The sequence below is a fragment of the Camarhynchus parvulus genome, chromosome 2, assembly GCF_901933205.1.
Source record: "Camarhynchus parvulus chromosome 2, STF_HiC, whole genome shotgun sequence".
NCBI classification, from domain to species: domain Eukaryota; kingdom Metazoa; phylum Chordata; class Aves; order Passeriformes; family Thraupidae; genus Camarhynchus; species Camarhynchus parvulus.
Window position 1 is genome coordinate 49,942,342 of NC_044572.1, and position 27,823 is coordinate 49,970,164.

General features: G+C 38.1%; 1 protein-coding gene across 3 annotated transcripts in view; it reads right to left on the bottom strand.

The window, feature by feature from the left end:
• The window catches only part of CNTNAP2 (contactin associated protein like 2), a 1,021,862-nt gene that overhangs the window by 43,962 nt on the left and 950,077 nt on the right, over positions 1 to 27,823 (bottom strand). For all 3 annotated transcript variants that reach the window (XM_030970934.1, XM_030970935.1, XM_030970936.1), the window contains one exon: positions 21,375 to 21,468. In XM_030970934.1, the coding sequence (XP_030826794.1) occupies positions 21,375 to 21,468 (94 nt within the window). The remainder of the gene's footprint in view (positions 1 to 21,374; positions 21,469 to 27,823) is intronic.

Genomic DNA, 27,823 nt, shown 5'->3' on the forward strand with positions numbered 1-27,823 from the left:
GTCCATGGCAGGGGCATTGAAGAGATTACTCTTCCTACAGTATTCCACAGATCTTTAAGCACTGGAGAAGTTACAGAAGACTGGAAGATTCTTTAGGTCCTTCCAGAAAAACTGAAAATGGGCTAAAAAATAATATAATTAGCTATTGGATAATAAGCCTAATATCACTTTTCATAAAAGAACTGGAAGAAACATTGTAGAAATCTGTAAGCAACAAATAAAAGAAAGAATTAAGTGAACATAGGAAATCGTCAAATAAATTATCAGCTAAAAATGTTTCCTTAAATGAATTTCAAATTTCAGGTTTTGAGTACAAGTTTCATGAAGCACTTTTAGAAAAGTGCATGTGCCTTCCTGGCATGTTGAATTAATTAAGTTAGAATCCACAATATCAATAAAGCATGTGTTTAGTGGAAGCAAGTCCACTTAACAATAAGCTAAGAGGCTCAGAAGGTACCTAAGAGGTACAAAGAGCTCTTCGACCAAGCCAAGAAAGGCATAGCAAAAAATCAGCATCTGTCAGCAAAAGCCAAACACATTATGGAAATAACTGCAGTTTTTGAAAATGTAGCAGACTAATTGTTGGAAGAAGCAAACCAGGGAAGTACATTATGGTTCCTGTTCCAATTTGAACAGTTCTGTTGTGCTTCAGTACAAGCCTTAGAGTTTTGTGATACTATTTAGCTTGGTTCCCTCTGACTTCCTATATTTAAACTTTTGGCTGCCCTAATTGAAGGGAGTGGAATTATTTTTGGGACTCACCACAAGTCCTTAGTCATTTTGCTAAATGGTCCTGTCATTATTAAATTATGAGTACCCTGTAATCACCTGATGTTGTGTTGCAGTTCCAGAAGCATGTTCAGCTTTCCCATCAAGCATTTGAATGTGAGCAATACAACCTTGCTTTCAGTATTATTTTTGGCACCTCTTTCATGTTACTGGAATATCAGTGCCTGTCTCTGGCTAGCTCATTACCAGCCTTTGTTTCTTGCTTGGCTGGAGTTGAAGAAAATGTGTGCAAATTCTCTAATATTCCATGTCCCATTCATGAGGGAAGGTGCCCCAACTGTTTATGAAAACATGATGGAAAGACACCTACAGAGGAATGCTTGAAGCAATACAGCCCCACCACTCTTGCAGAAAAGCTCTGCAAACACACTCCTTGAGAGACCCAAATTCAGCTGATGCCAAAGAGCAAAGGCCTACTGGCTTCACTTTTAAGGTGCCCTTCAGAGGCAGATTTTCCCCTCTGGCCCCATCCAGTACCAAACACAGTCAGTGCCATCTGCCTACTAGAACTGGAATTGCCCTTTTTAACTGCTAAATGATCAGTTTGAGGAAGACAAGTCACTTGAGCAAATCTCCTCTAAACAGGTATAAGAACGTTCACCTAGCATATTTATAATTATTTAATAAAAAACCCCAACTGACTGAATCCCCAAGAAGATTGCCATTATTTTTTGTTGTTATGGATATGGAAATTTACAAAAAAAAGGAAATCTGTAAAAATTGACCAAAAAAAAGCTACATGGATAGCCCAATTAATCTGAGTTAACATAGCAATACCGTAGTTGAGACTTAAACCTAAGCCATTCTCTGTTGTGACAAAGAAAAAACAGAAACATTATCTTATTCCATTCCCCCGAATGAAAACAGACAGTGATGCTTTACCTCGGCTCATTAAGTTAAAACACCAAGTTATATAATAGGATACTGAGCTGGAAATGTCAGCCAGCTCTTGCCTGACAAATCAAGAACAATCTTTGGATATTTTTAGAGATGAATACCTTTACTACTCTGCCATCTGATCTCAAAAAGTAATTTTCAGTATTGTAACAAGACTTATCCAAAGTTTATTGAAAGTTGGTTGAAGCTCTCTCAAACGGCTATCAAGCATCTGGGGTGTCCTTGTGCTCCCATGCTTTAGCCTTTTCTGGGAAACATATTTTCTGAGGTCTGCATCCCCATGGACAATCAAGCATTTTTACTCCAGGACCATGTAATAATTGAGTAACACAAGATATCTTGCTGTTATGTGGAGACATAGTCTGGGAAAAGAGACACAAAATGCATTGGAAATCATCTTTAAGGAAAACATCTCCCTGCATTATATGTGGCATATGCCTCCAGTAATTGTTTAATACATTAAAAAAAAAGAACTCATCAATCTTTTTAAGCACTGGTGTTGGACCAGCAATAAATCCTCTTTGCAAATACAATCTTACAATGACAACTGTGTTCATGTTAAGAGAGCTGATCTTAAATAATAAACTCAGATTTAGGCAGGCTCCTTTTGGAAGCTGTAATCTCATGGAAATCTTGAACAAATTGTCACAGATTTTTTTTTTTTGAGCACATGCTTGTTCCAAAAACAAGAGCTGTAGGTTGAAGGCTAATTTTGTGGACGAGGGGGTGAATGTGAGAACACCGATACATGTGGCCAAACTATATTGCTCTTGGAACACTGAGGACAGTTTTGGTAGCAGATAAGGCATAATTCATAGTTCAGAAAAAAGTATGGAAAAAGCTTTCTGACCTACAGCATGTGAGCATTCTAAATAATACTTAAAAGGATTTAGCTAAAACATTTTTACTGGAGGCTTTCCAGTACTTTGTTTCACATCTTTAAGAACTTCATCACTAAAATCTGGAGCCAGAAAAGGAGAATGTGCATGTTACCTTAACTCCAAGCCTGCTCTCCAACCTGGCTTTAAATTTTAGAGATTAAGCCATCTTTCACATGAAAGATACATCTCACTTGCTTGATTATATGTGTTAGTCACTGAAGAAACTGTAACTTAAAGTTCAGCAAACAGGGAAAACGCAGGAGTCTCCTTTTCTTATTTCAGAGTAAACACCTGGACAAGAAGGTTGGCATAATGACCATGGTACAACAGGCACGGAGGCTGTGAAAAATCAGTCTATTTCTATGTTTGCAAGAGAGAGGGGGAGTGCGCTTCCATTCCTTCCTCTATTCCCTCTCAGATAAATGCAAATCATTATGGAACAATTGTAGGAAAAGTTCGTGTCACTCCTGTTGAAACACCTGCTCTTCCTCTGTATGTTAGAAAATGAACACTACAAGCATAAAACCTATTTTGTTGTTGAAGGACAAGGCCATAAGTGAAGGAGGTGATTTTTTTGTCCTCTTGAAGGGAGGCCCTTAGTGCCAGCAAAAGGACCAAGAAGGCCTTTTGTGTATATTTCACTTTGCAGATCTCAGGGCATTTATTCCACTTGGTTATTTCTGCCAAAGTTTCCATTCTTCCACTCTTCTTAGGGAGGACTGGCAGCCTGATGGTCACTCTATTGGTGATGCTTTTCTTGCACAGTCTTAGGTGAAAGAAACTCACTCTCTGAAATGAGTGCAGCCTCAGTGCAGCTTTTGCATTATTTGGGAGCAAGATTATTCCTTGTGTCCCCAAAAGATAGACTGCCATTGGAGTTGATTCTTGACTGCAAAGGTTATGAATAGAAATGCTAAAGCCAGGTTTTACACATTTTACTTAAATTACCTCTTCAGCCAATGCCCTTTTGAACACGTGGTCAGCCATTGATTAGAGTGAGCCATGCACTTAGGCATCTCTTACAGAGTTCACACTTTATTTTGGGAAATAAATATGATGACTCTGTCTAGTAGAATTTCCTGGTACCACCTAAATATAAGAAATAACTTGGTCCTTTATAAACAAAGTAAAACATTTACAAATTACCATGATTTTATTGTATTGCTTTTAGATTTTCTGGCTCATTGCTAGGCCAGTAGGCTTTACAATACAGTTCCAATGTACTTTCAGTATATAAGAATAAGAGATCTGAGTTTGAGCTTTTCATGCACTTATCAGAACTCTAAACCTGAATTACTGTCGTGGCTAAAAGCTGATGTGTTATTCATCATCCAGTGAGATACCATTGTAAATAACAACCATTAATTGAAGCAAACACAAGAAATATTCCATTAAGTTTAGGATGTATTTTACCCAAGTAACAATAACTTTATTAGTCACTGTCTGCATACTGCAAATGCGAAAGAAAGATATACAATAGAAGGAATTTCAGATCTTAATTACTGGGACATGATGATCCAAGTGGCAATAATCACTCCCCAAAAAGAAGTTTCAGAGATCTGCTGCAAGAATGGAAAGTTAGCTTGTCATCATTTCCTGCTAGGAAGCCACTTGTTTTTTCACTGCAGCACCTGTTGAATTTGCTGTTCTGCAAATCACTGAATTTAGAACAATCAATCAGTGCAATTTTGTCTTCAGAAGCACTCTGTGTTTCACTCATATGGAGTATTAGTACGTCAGAGAACAGATTTTTCAAGAGATAAAAGGAAAACAGCAGCCATCATCTGTTATAGGAAACAGACTAATGTGATATTCATCATATACACACACTTTCCTGTTTTATTTGCCTGACAATAATTTTCACGAGCTAAGATAAATCAGGACGCTGAGTTTCTTTTGCTATTTTTGGCCTTTGTGCTGTACCAGTGTATCAGAGGTAAATCTCTTGGTTCCTCATGCTTTAAGCATTTAATAGAATGCTGAGTCTTGAGAAGTTTGCCCCTCCTGATGGAAAGACATGCTTCATTATCTATCCAAGGGGTGGAGCATGTTTGCATAGGTCACATTGCTCAGGCAACTTACACAACAGTTTTGCTGGTCTGCTTAAAAAGGGTTTTAGTATTTAAAACTGAAAACCAGGTTGCATCTATAAATAGAAGATAAAAGAGCCAACAAAAGTGTATCTATAATGTATATGCATAGTTCATAAAAAGACTCATATTTGGCATTAAACCAGGAGTTTGCTTTATGCCTTTCCTGCCTTGAGTCAGAAAAACTGAACTCCAGGGATCTCTGTCTATGCAGTATGTTGAAAACTACAGAAATGAAATGTGCCTCCTGATTAGAAGAAAATCAAGAGCTTTATTAAATCAAAGAACTCATTAAAAATAACTATTTCACATCCTATTTAGGTAAAATTTATCCCTGAGACTGACAATGCAGAACATATTTGGAATGGAAGGATGCTTACAAAGCTGCTGTGGTGCCTCCACAGCTCAGGCCAAATGGGCTGCACATTTCTTTGGTCAGTCAAAATTCTGCTGCTGCCATGGTCTTGTTACTCCTGCAGGTTTGTGCAGACAGATGGCACTGTGCTATTTTGGAGCATTTCTAAAACCCTGGATCTGAAATCCCAAACTGGCAGACTGGTTTATTTTCCACTACATCATTCCAGTTGACACTACAAATGCATTGCACAACTGCCTTCAAATCCTGCCAGCAGAGTCTCCAGCACTGTCTGTCTCCATCCTGTTGAGCATATGCTGTCTCTGTAACACGTTTATCAGGACAGAGACTGACTGATTGTGTGCATATTTCAAGAAGCCTTTAAAAGTCCCCTAAACAGCCTGATTAAAAGGCTTTGCATGTAGAAAATAGAGCTGCAACCATGGAGGTTTGGATTAGGCCATTGCATGGGTCATGCTCCAGTTGTACAGCAGAGAAAAGGTGAAATAAAAGCAGTAGATGAATGTGTATGGGTCTAAAACTGTGAAACATTCTCTATTTTTATGTCAAATGCTGATCAGACTGCAAAAAAAAAGCATGATATGAGGTTTCAGAGCCTTACTGAAGCACAACATTTGCCATGACTCAAAACCAGGCTGGTGGTCAGCTGTTCTATGGCAACACAGGGCATTGTGCAAATACAAAAAGCTTTTGCCATGGATATTTCACCAAAAGAAAAGGACACACAGCAGATGAAGAAAAAATTAAACTATTGCCCAAAAGTAGAAATGATGGGAGAGGTAATGAAATGACAACCTGTGAAGTACAAGTATTCCAGCCCCTTCCTGACTGTTCAAATAAGATTCATAGAATACAAATATTTCTCGTTGGTAAAACAGAATGTGAAGACAGAGCACAATCTACTTCATTTTGAGTGCCTGAAATCTCTTGACAAGAGTAGAAATGCCACAGCTCCATATCATGAAGAGATGTATTTCCTGCTGATTTTTTCTTCCTTGGATTAATTTTTTTTCTTGGCACCATTTAACGTAGTTGTCGGTGACAAAAACAGTGGGATTGAGTGCACCCTCAGCAAGTTTGCCCACACAAGGTGTGTGGTGTAGTTGACCTGCTGGTAGGTCAAAGGATGCTGATAGCATCCTTTCATGGAGGGAAAAGATGCTATCCAGAGGGATTTTGACAGGCTGGAGATGTGGGCCCATAGTGGGTTACATCAAAGGCAGTGTGGCCAGCAGATCAAGGGATGTGATTTTGCTTTTCTGTTTCACACCTATGGCACCTCACCTGGAGTGCTGTGTCCAGCTCTGGGGGCCCTGACTTAAGAAGCACATGGACCAGGGGAGGGCCATGAAGGTAATCAGAGGGCTGGAGCGCCTCTCCTATGAAGACAGGCTGAGAGAACTGGCATTGAGAAGAGCCTGGAGAAGAGAAGGCTCCAGGAAGACTTTAAAACAGCATTCCAGTACCTAAAGAAAGCTACAAGAGAGCTGGAGAGGGACTTCTTACATGGGGCTGTAGCGACAGAACGAGGGGAAATGACTTCAAACTGAAAGAGGATAGGTTTAAGGCTAGATATCAGGAAGAAATCCTTTACAAAGAGGGTGGGAGACACTGGAACAGGTTGTCTGGAGAAGCTGTGGGTGTTCCATGTCTGACAGTGTTCAGTACCAGGCTGGATGAGGTTTTGATCAGCCTGGTCTAGTGGAAGGTGTCCTTGCTCGTGGCAGGGGGGCATGGAAACAGAGGATTTTTAAGGTTTCTTCCAACCCAAGCCATTCTATGATTTTATTGATGCCCTTTCAATTTTAAAACAATGCACTGAGGGTAAAAAGGGGTAAAGGATTATTGTGAGATACCAATGAGAAGAAAATTAGATAATTAGAATAAGAATTAATTTAAAATAATGAATATATAAAACAGTATTCCCTTCCCCGAGGAATGAATTTATTCTTTTCTGTCAAAAGGGCAATACTGACTAATCTGGAAAAACATTAGATCCAAATTGGAGACCCAACTAGAAAATTAGATATTTAATTAATACATATAGAAATGCATGAACTGTAAAATCTCTAGAATGGAAGAATATTCAGATAAGATTTCACTGGAGAATGAGGAATAGTATTTGCATAGATGAATTAGATGCAGTGTTAATATACTGAAGAAGGCACACATTCTAGGAGGAAATAAATTTCTTTCTACATTCTGCTTGGTATCACTGTACTTGAAATTATTTCTATCTTATATATTGATGCAAAAAAACCAAAACCAAAACCAAAAACAAACCAACCATATAAACCCTAACCCCTCTAAGATTAACGATTAATATTAAGACACTTTAAGACTTTAAGATTGTGGTAACTTTCAGTAGCAAAATACACATATGTTAAATCATTAGAGCAGAGAAGCTAAATCCTTGTTATTCCAAGGTGCTAAATCATTTGCAGTATGACTAAGAGAAGAACACCAGAGAATTAATATTAGAAGGAAAAAATCCCAGCCCTAAGGATTCACAGAAAAAAGCTCTCCATAAAATGTGCAGAGATTTTTGCTAAATCAGCTTAAGCAGTGTAGATTTCAAGTAGAATTTGATGACTTACCTGGAGTAAAGCTTATGATGTTTCACTAAATGTTTGGCATTCTATGTCTCAGGGGCTTTCTGTTCAAGTATTTTATGCTGATTATGTGATACAAGTCACCACCTATCTATTACGGTTTTCCATGCAGTGTTTTCTCCCCATCCTCTTTTTTCACCACTGTTTTTCTCTATCTTCTTTATTCTTATTTCAGTTGTTTCCTTCTTTCCTATTTTATTCCAAATATTAACATCAGTTATATCCTTTATTCTATTGTTACATCTACCAGTTCCCCTCTACTGTTTTTCTGGTGGCTTTTATTTTTGACAATACTTTTCCTTGACACTTTCAGCATCGGGGTTGGTTCATGCCCCTGGGTGATGTGGATTGGTAGACTGAGGTGGGGTGATAAAACAGTTCTGGTCAAGACACCTGTCACAGACCACAAAAGTTCTTCACAGAAATCAGGAAAAATTGCCTTTTTTGAGAAGCCTCAGGTACTCCAAAAACTTAGGCATGTGTGAGAGTTTCTGTACTAGGAAGAACTCTTAGTGTTGTTCATCACAATCTCTATGTTGAAGCACTAAATCCTCTAAAATATGGTAGACTTGCTCCACTTCTCAATACACTATTACAGATTGAAGCAGTTTGATGCAAGCTGAGGAAAGAACAAATCACTAACAATCATTTTGCCCTAAAAATCTTCTCTTTTCACCCATACTTCCCCTCTTCTGAAACTGGCAAAAAGAACCACTTTAAATATTGCTGGTAGTTCCTATCTAATAGTGAGCTTTGTGACAGTCACACGTCTTACAGCATTGAAATGCACAGAGAACACTTAGTCTGACACATCAACAGATGTACAGCGAGGCTGAAATATTCTGGATATGCTGAATTTGCTGGGCATAACGTTTAGCTGTGCATCTGTGCATGTAGCCACAGCATGTTCCAGTTCATGGCCTGTGCAAAGCTGAGTTTAATTACACAGGCACAGTGGTGAGTTGTCCAGGATTTCTGAATGATGAGCAGCCCCCACAGAGTGTCTGCTGAGCAGCTGAGTGGATGGGAATCAGAGGAAGAGCTGGAAAAAAGGAATGTGATAGGTGACCTGCAAAAGCAGTTTGTGTCTTTTAGCAGCTGCCAGGCTGGTAGGTACGTATCTGCAGAAACTCTATATGTGGACTGTATTTAAGCATGCTCAGCACCAAGCCCTGCAAGAGGAGTGAATAATGGCACAAGGAATCTCCAATATCTTAAAAAAAAAAAAAAATTGGTATTTTTGCAGATGAGTCCATCTGAAAACTGGTAAAGATTTAAATGAATATTTATTTCATTTCATTGCTCCCTGTCTCCAGTTTGTTAGTAAAAGGAAGAGTTTGATTCAGGCAGCAATATAGATAATAAAGATGAAGGCAAGATTGAGATTGCAGGAATTTGGGATGTAGAGAACCCTGTCCTTTTGTCTTAGGAAATCTGTGGCTGGTTGGTGTGTTTACCATAAGAGACTGGCTGATGTGCTTGTAAACCAGTTAAATAGCAAAGCAGTGAGGTTGCTGGTCAGAGAGGGGCCTTCTGTCAGCATCTCAAACTGAAAAGGTCACAGCAAGGTCACTGATCACACAATCCTGTTCATCAACTCGTTATTGCATATGGAGAGAGAGAGCAGTGTGCCGCTAATTTTGTCCCTGACACCGAACTACTGTAACTGGAGGTCCAAGAGGATGGAAATGAGCCAGCTCAAAACTTGATGCTCTCTGTTTGAGATCTCTGAAACCAGCACAGGCTGAAGCCAAAGTGCCACATGCTCAGCTAGGAGAGTTGTACATTTTGACAGGAGATCTGACTTTGTTAGGCAACAGATGCCAATCCACAATAATTAAGAAGAAGCAGATGGGTGAGGTAAAGATTTCTTTGACTCATGGTCAGGCAGTAAGAAAAACTCAAAGAAACAAGAAAAACTGGTACCTCCCAAGGGCAGCTGATCAAGTGCCATTTCCCAAGCTGTCTATTCCTCCAATCTGGCACCAGAGAAGCAGGACATCCCTATTTGATCTGCATCTGGCATCAGCCTTCTTTCTTGCTTATCAATACTCTTGATTTGTCACCACCATTTTGTTCCCTATGTCTGTGTTTCTCACAGCTTTTTCCACTCCTTATTCCCTTTGGAGCTTCTTTTTTTTTTCCTCCCCCTCCAGAGTCATTTACCCAAATTTGCAACAAGAACTTGAAATTCAGAAGGCGCCCCTGTGACAGTGGTCACAAGGGTTCTTGATTGAGAGAAGAGATGAGAACGTTGACTCCATGTTCAGAAGGCTTGATTTATTATTTTATGATATATATATATTACATTATAACTATACTAAAAAGAAATAGAAGGAAAGGTTTCCTCAGAAGATAGCTAAGCTAAGAATAGAAAAGAAAAGAATGATAACAAAGGCAGCTGGCTCAGACAGAGAGCGAGAGCCAGCTCTGTCGTGACTGGTCAATGAATCAAAACATCGACAAGAGACCAATCACGGATCTACCTGTTGCATTCTACAGCAGCAGATAACCATGGTTTACATTCTGTTTCTGAGGCCTCAGCTTCTCAGAAGGGAAAAATCCTAAAGAAAGGATTTTTAGTGAAAAAGATGTCTGTGACATGCCCCAGCTTCTTAAGTTTTACAGAAAGAAAATTATCTAACCAGTTAATAGTAATGTCTACTTTCTTTTCAAAAGGGGGCACAATTTGGTTGTGCTGGAGAAAGCTGACATGGAGAGCTTTGCCACTACACCACAGATCTGAGTGCCTGGGAACTTGAGGGCCACTGAAATGTGGATGAGCAGAGGAGAGAAGGAGCTGGGTCCAGAGCAGCAGAGACAGAGCATGCTGAATCCACCTGCAGCAACAGGATGCAGCCTGACCTGAGCATTGCTGAGATAAAAGCTGCCTGCTGCAAGTTCAGATGTGAGCTGCAGCCAGAGGGAACCAGGCAGAACAGTGGAGGGAGTCAGAGGCTGAGAGTGGGAGCAGAAGGGAGGTAGGGCTAGGCAAGAGGCCTATAACAAATGTGTGTATGAGCAGAGCTCCCTAAATTCTTTTATTTTGGAGATTGATAATGTAATTGAAACATTATTGAAATACAGCACAATTTTAAGTTAAAAGAGGTGTCCTCAGCCTGTTACCCTTACATGGGGCTGTGGGGAATCTCAAAGACAGGCAGGTTGGGAACTGGGAGAGAAATGCAGGGGAACTTGTGTACCTCTCTGCCCTATATTATGATTTTGTCTGTTTTTAACCTGGCTTTTAATTTGACTAAATTCATTATTTTGACAATTATGTACAAAGTAAATTTCTTCAAAAAAACCCCAAAACAGTAATAGGTGAGTCTTAAGGAAAGACTGGAAATGTCCAGCTTGGAAGTAACAGAAATTAATTTGGTATGTAAATGCCTGCTCACCATTGGAAAGCCACAAAACCAGTGCAGAAAGAGCTGGGTGTGCAGCACTGTTGGTAAAGGAATCACATTGGGAATAGAAGATAGTGTCTGAATGCTGTGGTGAACATCTTAATAGATAATTCCTGATAAGGGAAGAGAGAAAGAGAGCAGATTGAGCACAAAATGGGAGTTTGTCAAGCTCATCATGTCCCACTCTTGCTCCCTGTTCTCCATTCCCTCTCTGATCCCCTCAGAGTAAAGTGAAAACGCATCACAACTTGAATATTTCCCATTCATTTATTTTCCTGCATGAGGACAGAGTGCAGCCTATTATTCTAATTCCAGGAAAAAAAAAAGTCCTTCATAAATTTAATACTCTGGTTTCAGTGCATCCCTCAGCAGAAAGGATGTGGCACACCACAAACAACACCCAGGAACCAGATACAATGCAAACTGAGCTGCCAGCCAGGCATTCCTTCATCCCTGGAGGGGACACTATTACAAAGTCAAGATAACAGACTTAAGCAATTAATATATGCTCTGTGCATTAATGGAGAGAAATCTGTGGGTTCCTGCAAGCTTGCAGGCACTTAGTGGAGAGCTGCTGCCTCGGCTCCTTTCCCAAGGTAAAGGAAGTACCGGAAAGTATGGCAGTGTAAAAATCCTTTTGCTCCAGCTGATATAATGTTACAACACCACTTAAATATCCTGCCTTCTCATGCTGGCCTAGGAACTCAGCAGGGTCTTGTGCCCTCTGATATAATCACATCAGTTCCTTTGCTCTGAGCAAGACAGTGCTTGGGTTTGCCTAAGGGAATGTAAAATGCTTTGAGAAGCTGTGTTTGACGTTCTTGTCCCTCTCTTTCTCCTGTAACTTTTGCAATCACCAAGTTTCTGTACTTGCAGAGTCAGATCAGTTTTAGCCACTGATACTCTGCTGTTTTTTCTCCATAGGCTCTTTTCTCCATATGTTGGTTTTTCTCCATATGCCGTTTTCACATACAGAGGACGGCTTACAGAGATCTCATTAACCTTTGCATGGCCTTCATAAACTCTCAGTCTCATCCTGCGATTCCAGGAAGTCAGATCTGGCAACTATCTTATTAAATGCTTAGTTTTCTCTACATTTATATTAGAGGAAATCTTAAGATGTTACTTATAAAAAATGTAAAGGAAGTGTTTAAGTCCTGGTCAAATGAACAGTAGAAGAAATAGTAGACCATTCCCAACTTCATTAGTCATGTCATTGACTGTCTTGCAAAGACTCCCATGTGAAAGCAGAAGAAGGAAACCAAGAGGTTGCCATTGCTCCAGGGAGACTGACAAATATGCTAATGTTATGTTAAATGAGCTTTTACTGGGTGAAGAAAGTACATATTTTCAAGGTGCTAAACTGAAATCAAATCAAATTTGGCTGAGAAAGATTTGACAGCTTGATGAATTACTTTAGCAATTGCAATAGTACTTTGCTTTGAAGATGTCTTACAATGTCAGTATTTCTGAGGTGTCTCATCACCTACAGCCCAAAAAATTATTTTCAAATTATTCTAAAAGGAAATTTTTTTTTTTTTTGGGAGGAGTCATTTTAACTGAAGTATTTTAAACAATTCAGTTTTTCTGACACTCAATGACAAATTCATTTCTCTCCCTGGACATTTTTGAGATAACTGTCTATATTATGGTGCAGCATTTACACAGTTTGGATTCTGCAACTGATCAGAAGGATCAGGAAACTATTTTCTGATCAATAAGCATTTTCATGTAACAATGAGACAGATGACAATCTCTCTCCAAAAAAAGAAGGAATGGCTGGTAAAACTCAGAACACAGTCTGAAGAGGACAAAAAGTAGAAAGGAATAATAAAACCAGTGCCAGAATAAATTATCTTCCTATCAGACAGAATAAAAGGAAAATATTACCTTTTGGTGGGAGACTGACTGTAACCTTACTCAATGGCTTCCTTTGCAAGTGGAATGCAACCCTGGTGGTACAGTAGCTGGGAGTCACTGAGGTAGATTTGTGAGTTCATACAGTCATAAAGGAGAGATTTCTAGGTAGTGGTGTACATTTATGGGAGAGGAAACAGGCTTCTCTAAAAAGAAAGTTTTAAACATGCAAGTTTATTCCTGTTGTATTTAAAGGAGCAGTTTATGAACTAGTCACTGTACCACAGATTAAATGCAATTTTATTATGGCACATAAATCTAAAAATCAGTGGCTGTCATGTTCAATGGCATAACACTGCTACTATTATGCAAGATTTAGTATCAGAATTAACATCCAAGCTGTAACACAAGGAGCCATTAGTGACATTGACTCTGCTGTGAAAAACCTCTGAATCTAATTCAAGAAGCTGTTTAAAATCAATTCTATCCCTAGTACTGTACTACACTATCCTATCCTATCCTATCCTATCCTATCCTATCCTATCCTATCCTATCCTATCCTATCCTATCCATCTTAGTACTATACAACATAATTTTCTTGATACTTCTAAAATTTTTGCAAAACATTAAAATAAGATACACTAAGACACACCTCCACCAAAAAAACCCCCAACCCACCAAAAAACAAAAACCAAGAAAACCAACAAAAAAACCCCCAAGCAAACAAACAAACAAACAATCCCCCAGAAAACCAAGAAGAAAAAAAGATTTGACAGAAATATTTCAAACAACCAGTTCCTGCTGAATGGTGTCAACTCTATTGGCTTGGCAAGTTTTAAAGCAAGATCACTGATACAACCACAGTGCCTGTTTTTATTTACAGCATGGATGTAGCTGCAGCCTTTGGGAATCACATAGTCTTCCAAATGAGTTCCTTCTCCATGACAACTAATAGTGTTTTAAGTGTTCCCTGAAATATGCAGATGGAGAATGCATTATTGTATCTATCCTAAAGGACTTATTTAGAGAGTATATATATATATAGCTTTAAAATTTGCTGAGCAGAAACACTTGAAATTAAGACATCAGCCCGGTTTTGGCTCTGTAATTTAAACAGTGAAAGCATTTATTTTAAAAGAAATGCAAAGCCTACAGCCAAAGGTCTGGTTAAACGGGAAATTGCTGAAGTGTCTTTCCATAGTTTATATACTTACCTTTCTTTTTGTGATAGTGGGAATTAAACAAATTATTCACCATGAATAATTTAATCTATGAATTTATACTTCTGTATAAAGGTCCTAAAGAAAGATTATCTTATCTTCACTTTTATTCATGACTTAATATTGTTTGAGAAACATGTTTATTTTACTATGTCTGGAACATGCTCATGTAGAACAGGAATTTTTTCCTTCTGCAAAGAGCAGCAGCAGAATATAAACTTACTTTACATTCTATATCCAGTCTACTTAAGCAGAGTTTAGTAGTGTGAAGATTGTGTTGAGCCTTTAAACAGAGATAAATTTCATCTTAAAAAGCTGGACAGCTCAAAACCATGTGAGCAGGCCCAGGCTTCTCTGAGAGAATGAAAGCAGGCCTAAGGCAGAGTAGCACACACCATGAAATTCCTATCTAATTCATACTCCAGAAAATCCTACATCCCTTGCTCTTCCCAGGTTCTCCAGCAACCTGAGCAAACTTTCTCCAGGTTGCAGAAAATCTCTGGTGCTTCTGGTATAAGAGGCCACTGCGGATCAGAGGACACAGGCACTTTCAAATTATCACTGGTGGGAGTGAAAACTAGCACGGCTCTTGAGGGAAAGGGACTGGATCCCAGTGATCTTCTAAAACATGGGAAATGAGTCACCTCCCTTTCTGTCTGACAACGTCTGCAATATTTTGGTCAGGCTAAGTGTTGCTTTGTTGTGATTTTTCGTTAAGTGAAACAAGTGTCAGATAAAACCTGAGCTTTTTTTTTAACTGTCAAACAATGAGTGAGTTTTGAATTAGACATAATTCTGTAGCTGTTCCTACAAGGAATGGCATGTATATAATCTGCGCCTTCAGCAAAAATAATATGGCCAGAATACTATTTCTGTAGCTATTTCTGATTACATCATCAGTGCATATTCACATTATTTTTGAATGTTTTATATATGGAACTATGGGCAGAGCTTGCCCAAGCTAGGTAAAGTAATACAAAATTTTAAGACTTGTGCCTTGGCTTATTAAAGACAATTTTTTGGCAGTTGTGTCTATAATCTTTGGTTACTTCTATTCTAATTTTTGATTTTTCCTTTGAATATACTTGGAGGAAAATTATAGGATGCTATACTTTCGGCTTCAGGAATACCTTGGGCTTTTTCAGACTGTGTAACACTTTTTTTTAAAAAAGATTTATAAGCCTTGAAGGTGCTCTGAGCTCTTTGATTTTGCTGCCTATGCCATTAGAATTTTATGGGGCCAGTGGTAGGTTTTATTGATGCCCCTGTCATGTTCAGTTCCTTTCTTTGAGCCTTGAAAGCAGCTGCATTTGAAATAAATTAGTATTAGATATTACACAGTACAGGCAATATAATTCCTGTCTTCCTGTGGTAGGGAAACATTGTATAACCAAGATATGCCACCTTAAAAAATACAGAAGCTAGGAAAAGGTCAGTCTAATTACTGGAGTTAAAATTTTCATTATATTCCATTGCTTTTAAATAGTGTTATCGTTGTTTTGAATGCCAGATAAGGCTTGTGCAAATACTCTGTTTAAAATGGCATTAACCAAATGAAATTGCTTTACAATCTCCTTTTATTTTTTCCCTTTTTTAAAAATTTTTATTTTTCAGAGCCAGTAGATGAATACTTTGGAGAGAACTGTAAAACAATGGGATAATTTTCTCAGCAAGATCCTGTAGAGTGATCTATATGAATCAATTTTCTGCGACATGTTAAAGCACAAGGGAAACAACTTTACAATTTAGGAATTTAGGAGACTCCTGCATCCTGTTAGAGGCTGGTAGGAGTGCTAGAAGACCAGGAGAATAAAAGGTGACCTTCTGGAGCTGTTGAATGCCCATGGAAGATTTGAAGACTGGGAATCAGTGAAGCCTTTTCACAGAGAATAGTGCAATAGGAAATGAAAAGGCAGCTGCCACTACAAAATATGAGAGAGGAGCTGAGAGGTGAAGAATCACCTGAAGGGTGAGAGTGAGAAGTTTGTGGGAGGAAATGACTCCAGCTAAATTTTAGAAGAGCAAAGCTGGCTATACTCATGACAACTGAGATTTTCTAAACATCCAATTTAATCCACTTTGTCTGGGGTGTACCTTCTGCCTCTCTGGAGCTACAGCAGATGAATCCTGCAATATTCTGAAAAATTGAAAGAAGATGCTGCATGGATTCTGAACGGCATCAATGCATATTCTTGGCTTCTCTTCTTCATTTTGGTTCTCAAATGATAAAATTCACTTGAGCTACCCTAATTTCTGCCTCAGAAGTTATTTGGGTCAAATTGGCAATTCAAAGTGTTTATCATGTCCCTTGGATGGGAGACCTGTAGATGGAAATGTTCCTTTCTGAATATGGCTTGTAGGTTAAGATTTCTCAGAGAAAAAAAAAGACAGATCAAAACCAGAGGTCTGAAAGAAAAGAAAAATGACTTTTATTTTGATCAAGTTTTGACCAGAACAGCTGTGGAACATTTCCACCTTTACCAGAAACACTTCAAAGAGTGAGTATGGACAGACAGACCTGAGATCAGAGAGACAGGCAATATTTAATCCCAGAGGTTTTTCAGCCAGACTGATAGCATTATACAGGATGAGTAGGAGAAGAGGAATTGTCCAGATGTTATATTTTTGTATGAAAATTCATACATAACTCATGCAGGGGAAAGCGCATCTTTAATATTCAACTGCTACCTGCTGTAGCAGGAGGGCTCCCAATATGACAAGAAGCATTCTCAGTGAGATTACAGTACTGAATGTTAATGCTGGCGCTCAGAAATGAAGCAGCAGGCAGTTACTTTGAAGTAAGTTGGTGGATGAATTCACTGCATGCTAGCTGTTTTTTTTCTCATTATCAGAGAAAGTTGGCTGAGCTGCCCTGCACTCAGAGTGTCTCCTGGCACTGCAAAATGAAGGGGAGCAGCAGAGCTCAAGCTGTGCAGCTCTGAATGCCACACTCCTAACATATATAATGAGGTGTTTACTGCATTATGATCATGAAGTAGTAGTAGATACATGTCAAAGATATGTAGCAGAAGAATGCTTTTAGATTATTCATTATCTATTTACAGCTCTGCACTATTTTCTAAGATATAAATTTAAAAGCTGACAAAAAGCGCCCTACAATATAGAGATCGAATTCTAAACTGGTATCTTATATATATATTAACAATAACTTCATATCAGATGATGTCAATGTCTAAAAGCATGCCCAAACTGAGCACTAAATATGACTATGCCTTTATCCTTCACAATTTTTTTCATCAAGGCTATCAGTACCCCCTTTTTAATGATGGCAAATGCTCTCAAAGTGAGAAAATGTTCATTCTTTGACATGAAACAAACCCTCTAAGTGATGAAACTCTGCAGTTGTGTGGAAGCATGGAGATCAGAAGCTGGTTTTGAAAGTGTGTGATGGTTTTGGTAGGATGAATTACATTGCAGGTCATTGGTGTTTTTCAGCTACAAGTCTTGAAGCACCAAACTGCCAAGCTCTTTCTACAGAAAATAAAGTATCTTATCTAGGAGTAAAGAATTCTTACCTCTTGGAATAAATACCATTGTTCACTGCTGGAAATTCAAAGCATTCTGAACTTTTGCCTCCTATTATTCAGTATCTATTGGCAGACAGATGCCATGAAAGAGAAAAAGCAGTTTCTCTTTCTATACTGTACCTAAGCCATGAAGAAATATCATTTATCTCCTCCTTTTTGTGAAGTATTTCTATGTTCTCTCCTTTGCACATTTGAAACTAACTACTTGGCTAGATGTAAGCTGGTCTTACCTCCCATCAGTCCAAGATGCTGAATGTCACAATGAATCCAGAGAAATATCTCCTCACCAATTTTAATTTTCACCACAAACACCAGTAAAAAAAACCAGTAAGTCCAATCAGGTTACAATAAAAAAATCTTTGCATTAACATTAGGAAAACCCCACCACATCCAGAAATTGACCTTTTACCACTTCTTCTCAAGGCAACTACTTTTTGTGTAAAGAATCAAGGCCTGTGGGTTGATTTCTAGGACCTCTCTTCAGCTGTAGAGTGATGGCATCTGCTTTTGTAAGAAGGCAGTCAGACCTGAAACGTATTTCCCTTTTGGCTACTGTTACTAGAAGTCCCTGAAGAGCACTAGATTGAGACAGAGACAGAAATGGAGCCCACAGAGGTGAGCTGCAGGGACAGCTGTCAGTTCTGAAAATGATTATCTGCGTGATGATGATTTGTATTATGTCAATTGTTTCCAAGTAGATATTTAAGTATTTCTGAAAAGAGACAATTTAATTTGGAGTGGTTGGTGGAAAGGATGACAAGAAGCACATTTCCTTTACTTTCCTGTCACTTTCTCAAGAGCAACTCTTGTTGGAGCTTGGTGTGTCTGTGCTCAATCATATATCCTGTTAGATAAACTCTCAAATTATTTCTGTTCGCCAGAATGATACTTTCACAAAATCATGTGTAATTATCTCTAGCTAATTACTTATAAATACATATTAAATGCCAAAAAAGTTCCAATTTTAATAATAAAGTACAGACGAAGAGAATACAGGTGTAATTTCCCAAAAAGGATGTGAAGACAAAGCTGAGTGTTGCATCCAAACCCTCTACACTTAATGGAAAAAATCAAACCTCTGCTTTATCCTACTGCAGTAATGAGCTGCAAGTTGCAGCCTACATAAAAATGTAGATGCCTGTCACATTGTCTAATTTTCACTTTTTTGTCTTCATAGCTTATCATTCAGATATCCTGGTTTTCCCTCTCGCCTTGTCTGTCAGCCATCAAAGCCTAAATACATCTAAATAACAGATTAAAGAACTTCCTTGAAACATTAACAATACCTTTCTATCATTTTTTGTGAAATCCTGCATTTCTCTAGTGTTATTATTTTTGTTACTACACACGCATGTAAAATAGGATTTTTCATTTGTTGTGTGTTTCAGCTTTATTTCACACCTTAAATCGTAATCCATTTTACCTAGGTAAGAATTATATACTAAGCGCCTTCACCTCCAGTTTTACAAAAGACTACAATTATTTTATATTGGTATTTTTCAAGCCAGTGAAAAAATGCATTTTTTAAAACAGTGTTTCAAGGAAACAGAAAGCATCACAACTTAAAGAAGAAAAGTTCTCCCCTCCCTGATTGCAACTCAAACATTTTGCTGTTGTTCTGATGTGACCTTCCTGCTTTACAGAAAATATTCTGAGCAGTTACAATTTTCCAAATAACATTGTTAATCATCCATATTGTTGTAACACCTAGAGCAGAGAGAGGTGTTGCATTGTGGGAGGTGTTGGACAAGGGATCATTTCTGACGGGGAGCAGATGAACTCTCTATCACAGCAAGAACAGGTGGTGCAGAAGCGGCTGCTCCTATGCAAATAACCCCAATAAAAATGGAAATAAGACAGACAGAAGACCAGTTTCCCAGTAAGATTGTTCCAGAGTGCTCTTCAAAAACCCATCTGTCTTTAAAAGTAGGGCCTTGCATTCATTTTTGCTGACAAATAAGAATTGCATCATATGGGAACAACAGAAACTGAATGCAAGTGATACCAGAGCAGCAGTGAAATGGGAGGTTGCTCCCATATTGCCCATTTGGAGAATGTAATTGCATATGGGCACAAATTGCAACTTGATCTATGTATCCAGATCCTCAGTTGGTTCTAATCCCTCTAGACCACTAAAATATGTCTTGTCAGTATGAGGTGACAGCTAGAGCCTTTGAAGATACTGAATTCTACGTCTGCTTTGCCCTTCAAACTGGTGTACTTGGGTAACCCTTTTAGCTGAGGTCTCCCCTCATTCAACATGACCCTGAGAGCTGCACAGTAAAGCTCATCAACAGACATGGTCAGTTGCACAACCATTTATGCCAGGAAATCCATCTCTTTGCAGTGAAACCCAATTTTTCTTTGGTAGAAAGAGTAAATTTTTTTTTTGTTTTCCTGTTTGTTTCTTTAGTAGTGACACATTTTTCTTCTTAATAAAATGCTTTATCTGCAAAGACATTAGCAAGCAGAGAGGAAGAAGCAAAATAATATCATATTCCCAAAGGACTAATATAATCCATGCTATTTAAAAATTGAATCAGACCATCAGCTCCAGTCCAGGTGCCCAAATTAAATGCAGTAAGGTACCTGGATTCCAGAGACTGTCCAAAATCAGACTGCATTGTCTTTTGTGCTACCAACAGAACTGACTTGGAAAGTACTAGAAAATAGTTCACGGTTTTCCTGATAGCCAGTCATTTTAAAGGTTTTTCATTTCCTATTTCACGTAAGTTCTGCATATTAAATTTTAAAAACAAAACAAATGGAAAAATGTGTCTACAAAGAATCCCATTAGCTATGTGGTCAATTTCTTCACCACTTCAAAAAACAGTGCAGAGGGCTCACAGATCAATGCCCTAACTACTTAACAAAGAAAAGTTTGCGATTTTCTGGATTAAGCTCTTCACTGAGTTCAAGCAACCATATCTCTGTATAAAGCACTTAGAGGAAATAATATTAATTCCCCTTTATCTCTGGAAAAGGGAAAAAGCCCTCCTTACAAACTGTAAATGTTGGGAAGAATTGCTTCTTGAAGTGGGTAACCCTGGAAATTCATGTAAGAAGCCAGTAGCAGAAAAATTAAACAATGGAACGAAGGACGGTCTAAAAGTGAGGCCAAGGCATCTTTATTTCCCCTTAAGTTCATCTGGGGAGCTGGCCAGGAAGCTGCTGCACTGGAAATAACCATGAAATCCATAAAAGGGATAGAAAATGTCCAGATGGGTGTTGCTGCAGGTGTTACAGACTCCAAAAGACCTTGTAGGTGGATGTTAGTGGGAGATAATGATGGTTTGCCAGAGGATGCTCTAGGATAAGGAGGCAGTCTGCATGGATAAAGACATTATACAAGGCACACAGTCACTTCACAGCGAATTATAATATTTAAAATAACTTCAGTGTCTCCTGGTAGAAGCAGTGGTCTCAGTGATTTCCTTGGATTGCCTTCATCTGACACTGAGTGGGTAATGAAACCTCACAAAGACAATGTTACAAGGGTCTTGTTGCTCATACCTTTTTTTTTTTTCCAAATCCATGGCAGAAAATTATTTATTTGTGTCCTCATCAGCCTCTATGACAGGGTGAACATAACCCCTCCTTTAGGCATAACTCCAGTATCACCACTTGTACCACGTGTCCATCAAGCATCCTGCTACACATACATCATTGTCCCAGGTATAAAATGAAATCTTACCTATGACTTTTCCTAGGAATAGTGCCTTTGGGGAATTGAACTGAATGTCAGATGTGGCTGGCAGGCTATAACTTGTTGGAGGATAGTGATCAAGCTGGAGAAAGAGAAAAGAAATGATGAGTATTTTGAACTGATCTGCTTATTACAGTTCTGATCAATCAGGTCTACTTTATGGAGTTTATGCCGTCTCTTATAACTGTCCAATGCACTCTCATTTTCAAACAGGGAAAACAATAGTAAATACCCTTCCTTCCATATCTGCCACCTCCACAGTTCCCAAGGCCTGGAGAATACTTATACTGAATATATTTTTGTTCTGATTTCTGTAGAATCACATCAATTTTTACTTATGTGCTCTTCAATTGCTAAATATAACAACAGCATCAATAATAAAACACCTTTTTCTTTCCATAGAAATAGATTTCCATTTGAGACTATGTTACTGCTGAAGCTAGATTTACATAGCTGGGAATTTGAGACTAATTCAGGTGTTGGGCATTCTTCTTTTCTCTCAGAAAAGTCATAAATTAATAAGGCATTCTTTTTTTGCACTTCATGCTTCTTACTTTCTTGTTGAGAATGTTGTTCAATCTGATTGTGATGACACCTACTGAAACCTAAATAAATTCAAGAGTAATCAACTTAGCTAAATAGTTTAATCTATAGGAAATGCATATTGTCCCTGATATGGCACAGCAATCACATTACATTAGCATATTTCCCCCTGGTTTTTAGCTATTTAACAGAAAAGTGTGAAGAAAGAGAGTAATAAAATGAATTGCCTATGCTTGGTAATAGTGCTATTAACATAGTTTAATATAGCTCAGTGGAGTTTTGATTTCACATTTCATAAAGGTAATTGGAATGAATTTTTATCTTTACTGTTGTTATTTATTTTCTCAGATTTACATGTTTATTACACAGGCTTAAAGAGGACAGAGCACTAATAGTTTATTTTATTCTGGCCTTGCCTTGGCACAAAACAGGATAGAAACTCATATATGTGATTTAAGACTTTGCAGGGTACAATAGACTGCAAAAGTAATTCTCAGGAAATGTCAACTCTATGGGGCATGCAATATATTCACATATCTTTTTGCCATATTTCTAATTTCAAAATGTAAGTATTGTGGATTGCTTTGTTTTAATGATACTGCAAATGCTCAGTTCAGTGGTTAAACGTAAATGAATGGCAGGTAGCACAGAACTGAAGGGCCGAATCCCCTGATACCCTGGAACACCATGAGCTCAGGTAGTTGTAAAGGCTGCTGGTGTCATGAATCTGCAGAGGCAACCATCTCAAAAAACTCTAACAATTGGAGGAGTCCTGTCTTTCTTATAATTCCCCATAAAATCCCAAGAAGAAAAGTGTATATACATAGGACACAGGAAAAAATGTCTCTGCAGATGGCAAGAGAGGTCTAGTAAGTCTTCAGTAAGAGTTCAGAAATTATTTTTAATCTATCATAACTAGTATTCACACTGATTATTTTGAGATAATTACATGGAAAAACATAGTTCCATCTTAGAAAATAAGGAGTTTCAGTTTGTTCAGAGTATTGTGAACAGTTTTCCTTAGATTTTTAATAAAGAGCAGAAATACATATTTTACCTGAAATTAGAATTATATAAATTCAAATTGAAAAGAGTTATTTTGGAAAGAGTGTAGTCAAGTGAATACAAAGGGTTAAAATCATAAAAAGTTCTCAACCTCAACCACCTCAGGCTCTAATAAACAGAGACTCCACTTGAGTGCTTACTATTGGTTTTCCTGATGGAAAAGAAATGTCCCAGCATCCAACATTGCAAGTGCCAGATGCATTTTCAATGGGAATTGCAGGCATATAAAAAATTCTCTTGTTATTTCAGGATAAAAACAGAAATGGCTTAGATCTGTCATGGTATTTACCCTTAAGGTTATTAAATGAAAAGTGTAGACTTTAGAGAGGTGTATCAGGTGAAGATTGGTGAAAACTAATCCACAAAATACTGATTCTCCATCCTCTCATATGTCAAGAGGTTAACCTCATGTAACTTTGCCTGCAGTGGAATTTTTTTCAATACCTACACAGGATTAATTTTCTAGGTTTTCTCTTTATTAACATGACTTAAAATATGCTGAAGTAACTCTGATAAAATAATTGGGCATGCCACTACTTACATTGGTATCTGTCAGTATCATCAACATTTGGGTTCTTTCTTTTTCAAAATCAGTCTGGAGCAATTTTAAAATATTTATTTTTATTGTGATCTGGACTCTAGGCTGCGGTGTTGATCAGATCATCATTAATCAGACAAAATATGAATAAATTAATTAAATATCAATCTATGTCTATAATCCATTTATTGAAGTATGCTGGATGTCCTAAAGCAGTAGCCATGTGTCCAATGTCAGAGTAACAAATGAGTAGTAACAAGTAATAAAAAAGTCACCCCTGCCAAATGTGGAGGCAGCCTCTACCTGTGTACATGGGCTGTGTCTGCAGGATATGCATTAAAATGAAAAGTCAGTTTTCATGATGAACCACTGTGACCATTTACATGGACAATTAGAGAATATCAAATCCTGCCAGCCGTGGCATGATAAGACTCCCTTTGTGTTCAGGTAGTGCTCAGGATTTGGAAAGGCCCTCTCTTTCCCCATCTTGGAGCAGATTAGTTACCAGCAACGTTGGTCAGATTAAAAAAAACAACCCAGAATCCTTCCAGTGACCCCACCTTCCCCTGAGATTTCAGCATAGCAGAGCTGAAGTCCCAAGGGATTCATCCTCGTACAGAGGCAAAAGGGATTGCAACATGAGAGTAATGATGTGTTACACCGCAGGCTCTAACAGGAACAGACACTTTGCTGCTGAGGTTTACTTGTTTAAACAGATCTCTTATACTGCATAAAACCTTGAATCTAGCCACTCACATACATTTTTCACATCTCGTTGAAGTCAAGGAAAGATATCCCAGTGGGTTCAGCTGTGGATTGTTTTAATGACTGTCTGAAGTTTTGGGTTGTTCTGATTCCTAGTTAAAATAAATCTCTATTTAAAAGCTGTTGATACCAATTTTTTTTGGCAAACATTTCTGATCAGTGGTAGAGCCAGCTCCTGCTCTGCTGCCAGCTCTGGCGTCTCTTGTCAGGGGACACCTGCATTGCTTTCCACAGCTTTGAGCATGCCTTTCTCTAATCCTGGCACCTGGAATGAAATGATGTACCACAAGTGGGTCTAGGGAACAGCGACTGAGGGAATAGGGAGATTTCTGTCCACTTGCTTTTATTGCATATCTTTGTACTAAATTAGAATTACCTGATAAAAGAAACCATTTTTTTTTAGAGACACTCAGCCTAGGGTTTCTTTAGAGGTCTGTATGTTCAAGCATCATGCTGAATTCTTTCCAAAGCTGCATGTGACTGCCATCCAGTGGGGGCTCCAGTGTAAGCAGCTGGAACGGAGCAGCCTGCAGTCTTTGCATGAAATACTAGCCTACCAATCTAATAGAAATCACATAATAAAAAGAAATTACTAGTGTCAAATGATATTTGAATTATAATTTGATTTCCTTAATTAATGAAAATTAAATAGAACCTCTGTATACACAGATGTTGATGTCATGATTTTGTATTAAATAACCACTTAAAAATTATATTTAAGATTTTTCATTACAGCTACTTTTTAAAAAAAACTCAGTAATTTCATTTGAGTTTCATATAAACTTCAGTGTGGCTTTGAGTGTAACAGAGATGAAGGTAGGTGCCAGTTTCTGAGGAATTTGCAGTTTCAGCTCTCAAGTCACGTCGTGCCAAGGCAGACTGCCTTTCTCTGAAGTTGTCTGGATTTAAGCAGAAGTTCAATAAAATGCTATTTCTTCTAAATTACTGTTCACTTAGATAATAAAACTAATCTTGATGGGAGTTCTGAGATTAACAGATATATCAATCTAAGGGCAAGCATAATGTCTGCATCACCTTAGCAGTCTTGGGGGAAAAAAAGGGTATAAACACAAACACATACCTTATATTCACCCTGTGGATATAACATCTGAATCATTGTCAACCCAGCCTGTGTACTACTGTAAAGTTAAGGTTTTTCTTTATGCTGGACAAATTTTATAAAAAATTTGTCAAAATCAGATGGAATAATAATGCTGTAAGACTTAATGTCACACCATCTGATGTCAATGCAGCTCTGCTGTTGACTTCAGCAATAGCAGGATAAAGAAGGGGGTGTTACCATCATGATCAGTGTAGTTATTTCTCTTCTGCATGATTATGATGATTTATCACTTGTTTTATCAACTTCTCTAATCCTGAACAAGGGCTTTTTGTGGTAAGTTCTATAATAATATATAATAAAAACGTTCCTACTCAAAAATGCCTACAAAGCTAGAACAGATTAGGCATGTGACCCCAAGAAAATAAGCAGGTGTTTAGATGGAGCTCCTCACAAGTATGATAGCAGGGTATGAGAAAGAAGGATGTGGATTATGAAAAGCAAATGGGAGGTATCACGACATTCTTTTTATTAGTGTGATATAGATGATTATTCACCTGCTAAAAGGTTAGGAAAAAAACTTACAATTTTTTAATATGGTGATGTTTGATTTTATTTTTTTTCTCTAGTACAAGAGGAAAAGAGCAGATTGGAGTGGTAACTGTGTAATTGCTCAGGCTGATCCTGGCCACTCTCACTGCAGTTCAGCTCCTTCCTCAGTGTGGCACTGGTGCTCCACTGATCTGATTCTGACGGGTCAGGTCCTTGACCCAGGTTAGTGCAGATCAGATCTGAGCCAGAGCAGGGACAAGCCATGGACTGTAAATGAGGAGTGGATCCAGAGAAACAGGCAGGACCATAAACCCTGCATTTTTTACTGCCTTGGACTGTCACAGACCTGCAGCCTCACTGCTCATCTGGAACACAAGAGGAGGCACACATTTCACTGGTGTGATGTAAGGCAAACTAAAGGCTGGCATTGAGCTTTGAGCTCTGCAGATGAAATTTCTATAGAGGTATAGTAAATGCTCTTCTAGGAACCACTCCTAAAAATCAATTTTGCTGGTGTAATGCACTGATTTAACCTTTAGCAGATGTTTTTTTCTTTTTTTTTTAAATAAAGGTCAATTACAGTATTTTATGATAAAGTCTCCTTTTTGCAGGGATTTATATTAAAAATGTGATTAATGTGATACAGATGTGGAAAAAACATAGATACATTGCAGAAAAAAAAAGAAAGGGTTTTTTTCTGGTTCAAAACTTGAATCCTTTATGTGCAGAAAGCTTTATATATATACCTGAAAGCTGCTGTTGCTCTGCTAAACAATGCCAGGGATAATTTGCCTTCCTCTAAAAATCCACAAAATTTTGGATAAAATTTAAATGGAAATGTAGAAACATAACTCAAATGTAACAGAAGCACTGATAAGGAAAGGCACACTATTTAGTCTGGCTCCTTCAATTAAAATGATTCTCTGGCGCTTCTTTCACATATCTGTTGACTTTTTATTGCTCTCTTTAGTAGATGAATTACAATAAATGTTAACAGAAGCAATAGCAAGTCATATCATGCCAAGTCATTAAAATTAAAGAGATCTACCTCAGGTACCTAAAGATGACTTTCACAGGACATTAATTTGTCCAGTATGTGCTTCCATACAGTGGAAATTGCCTATTTCATGGTAGGTTTTGACTTTTTTAGCTTTGTCTTGGACTCTGGGATTACTTAATGATTTTTTTTTTGTTCTTTCGTTGTTTCTTTAATTCCAATAAAATTATATAAAACCAACAATCACACAGACCAAGGAAGACATACACACACACTCATCACTGAAAATACATTATAGAAGAAGGAACTAGTTTCAGCATAACCAATGTAAGTAACACATCTGTGAGGTGGGTAAGCCTGCTGATATGCCCTGCAGACCTTTGCTCTGCTCTGATATGCAGACTCAGGAAATACCAGACTGCACCATTCTCCCTTCTGACCTGAATCGCCTTAGCTTTATTTCCCAAGGAAATGGGGGTGTAGGGTGAGGGAGACATTTCACTTCTGGGTCTTATCATGATTTGTGGCCTAGACATCGGCAAAGTTTGGGACAAGGCAGCTGAAACATGACCCTGAACCCAGCAACACAAGCTCTGCTACAAGGAAATGAGAAGGATGGATGTGTAAAAGAGCTCCTCTCTTATTTTTTCTCCTATTTTTTTCCTGGTTTTATAAAGCAGAAAGTAAAGAGGAACATTCTTCCAAAAGACCTCTAAATTTGAAACTATCTCAGTTTATGCAGAGAGGGTAAAACTTTTTAAAAGACATATACTTTGTCATCTGCCTCTGCCTTTCTGCAGCAGCTACACGGAAACCACAGGGAGCAATGCTACTCCCAGATGGGGATGTACGGATGATGTTTTTCCCACTGTTTCTCCATGTTTTTCCAATAAGAGAGAGATAGGATGCCATGTCCT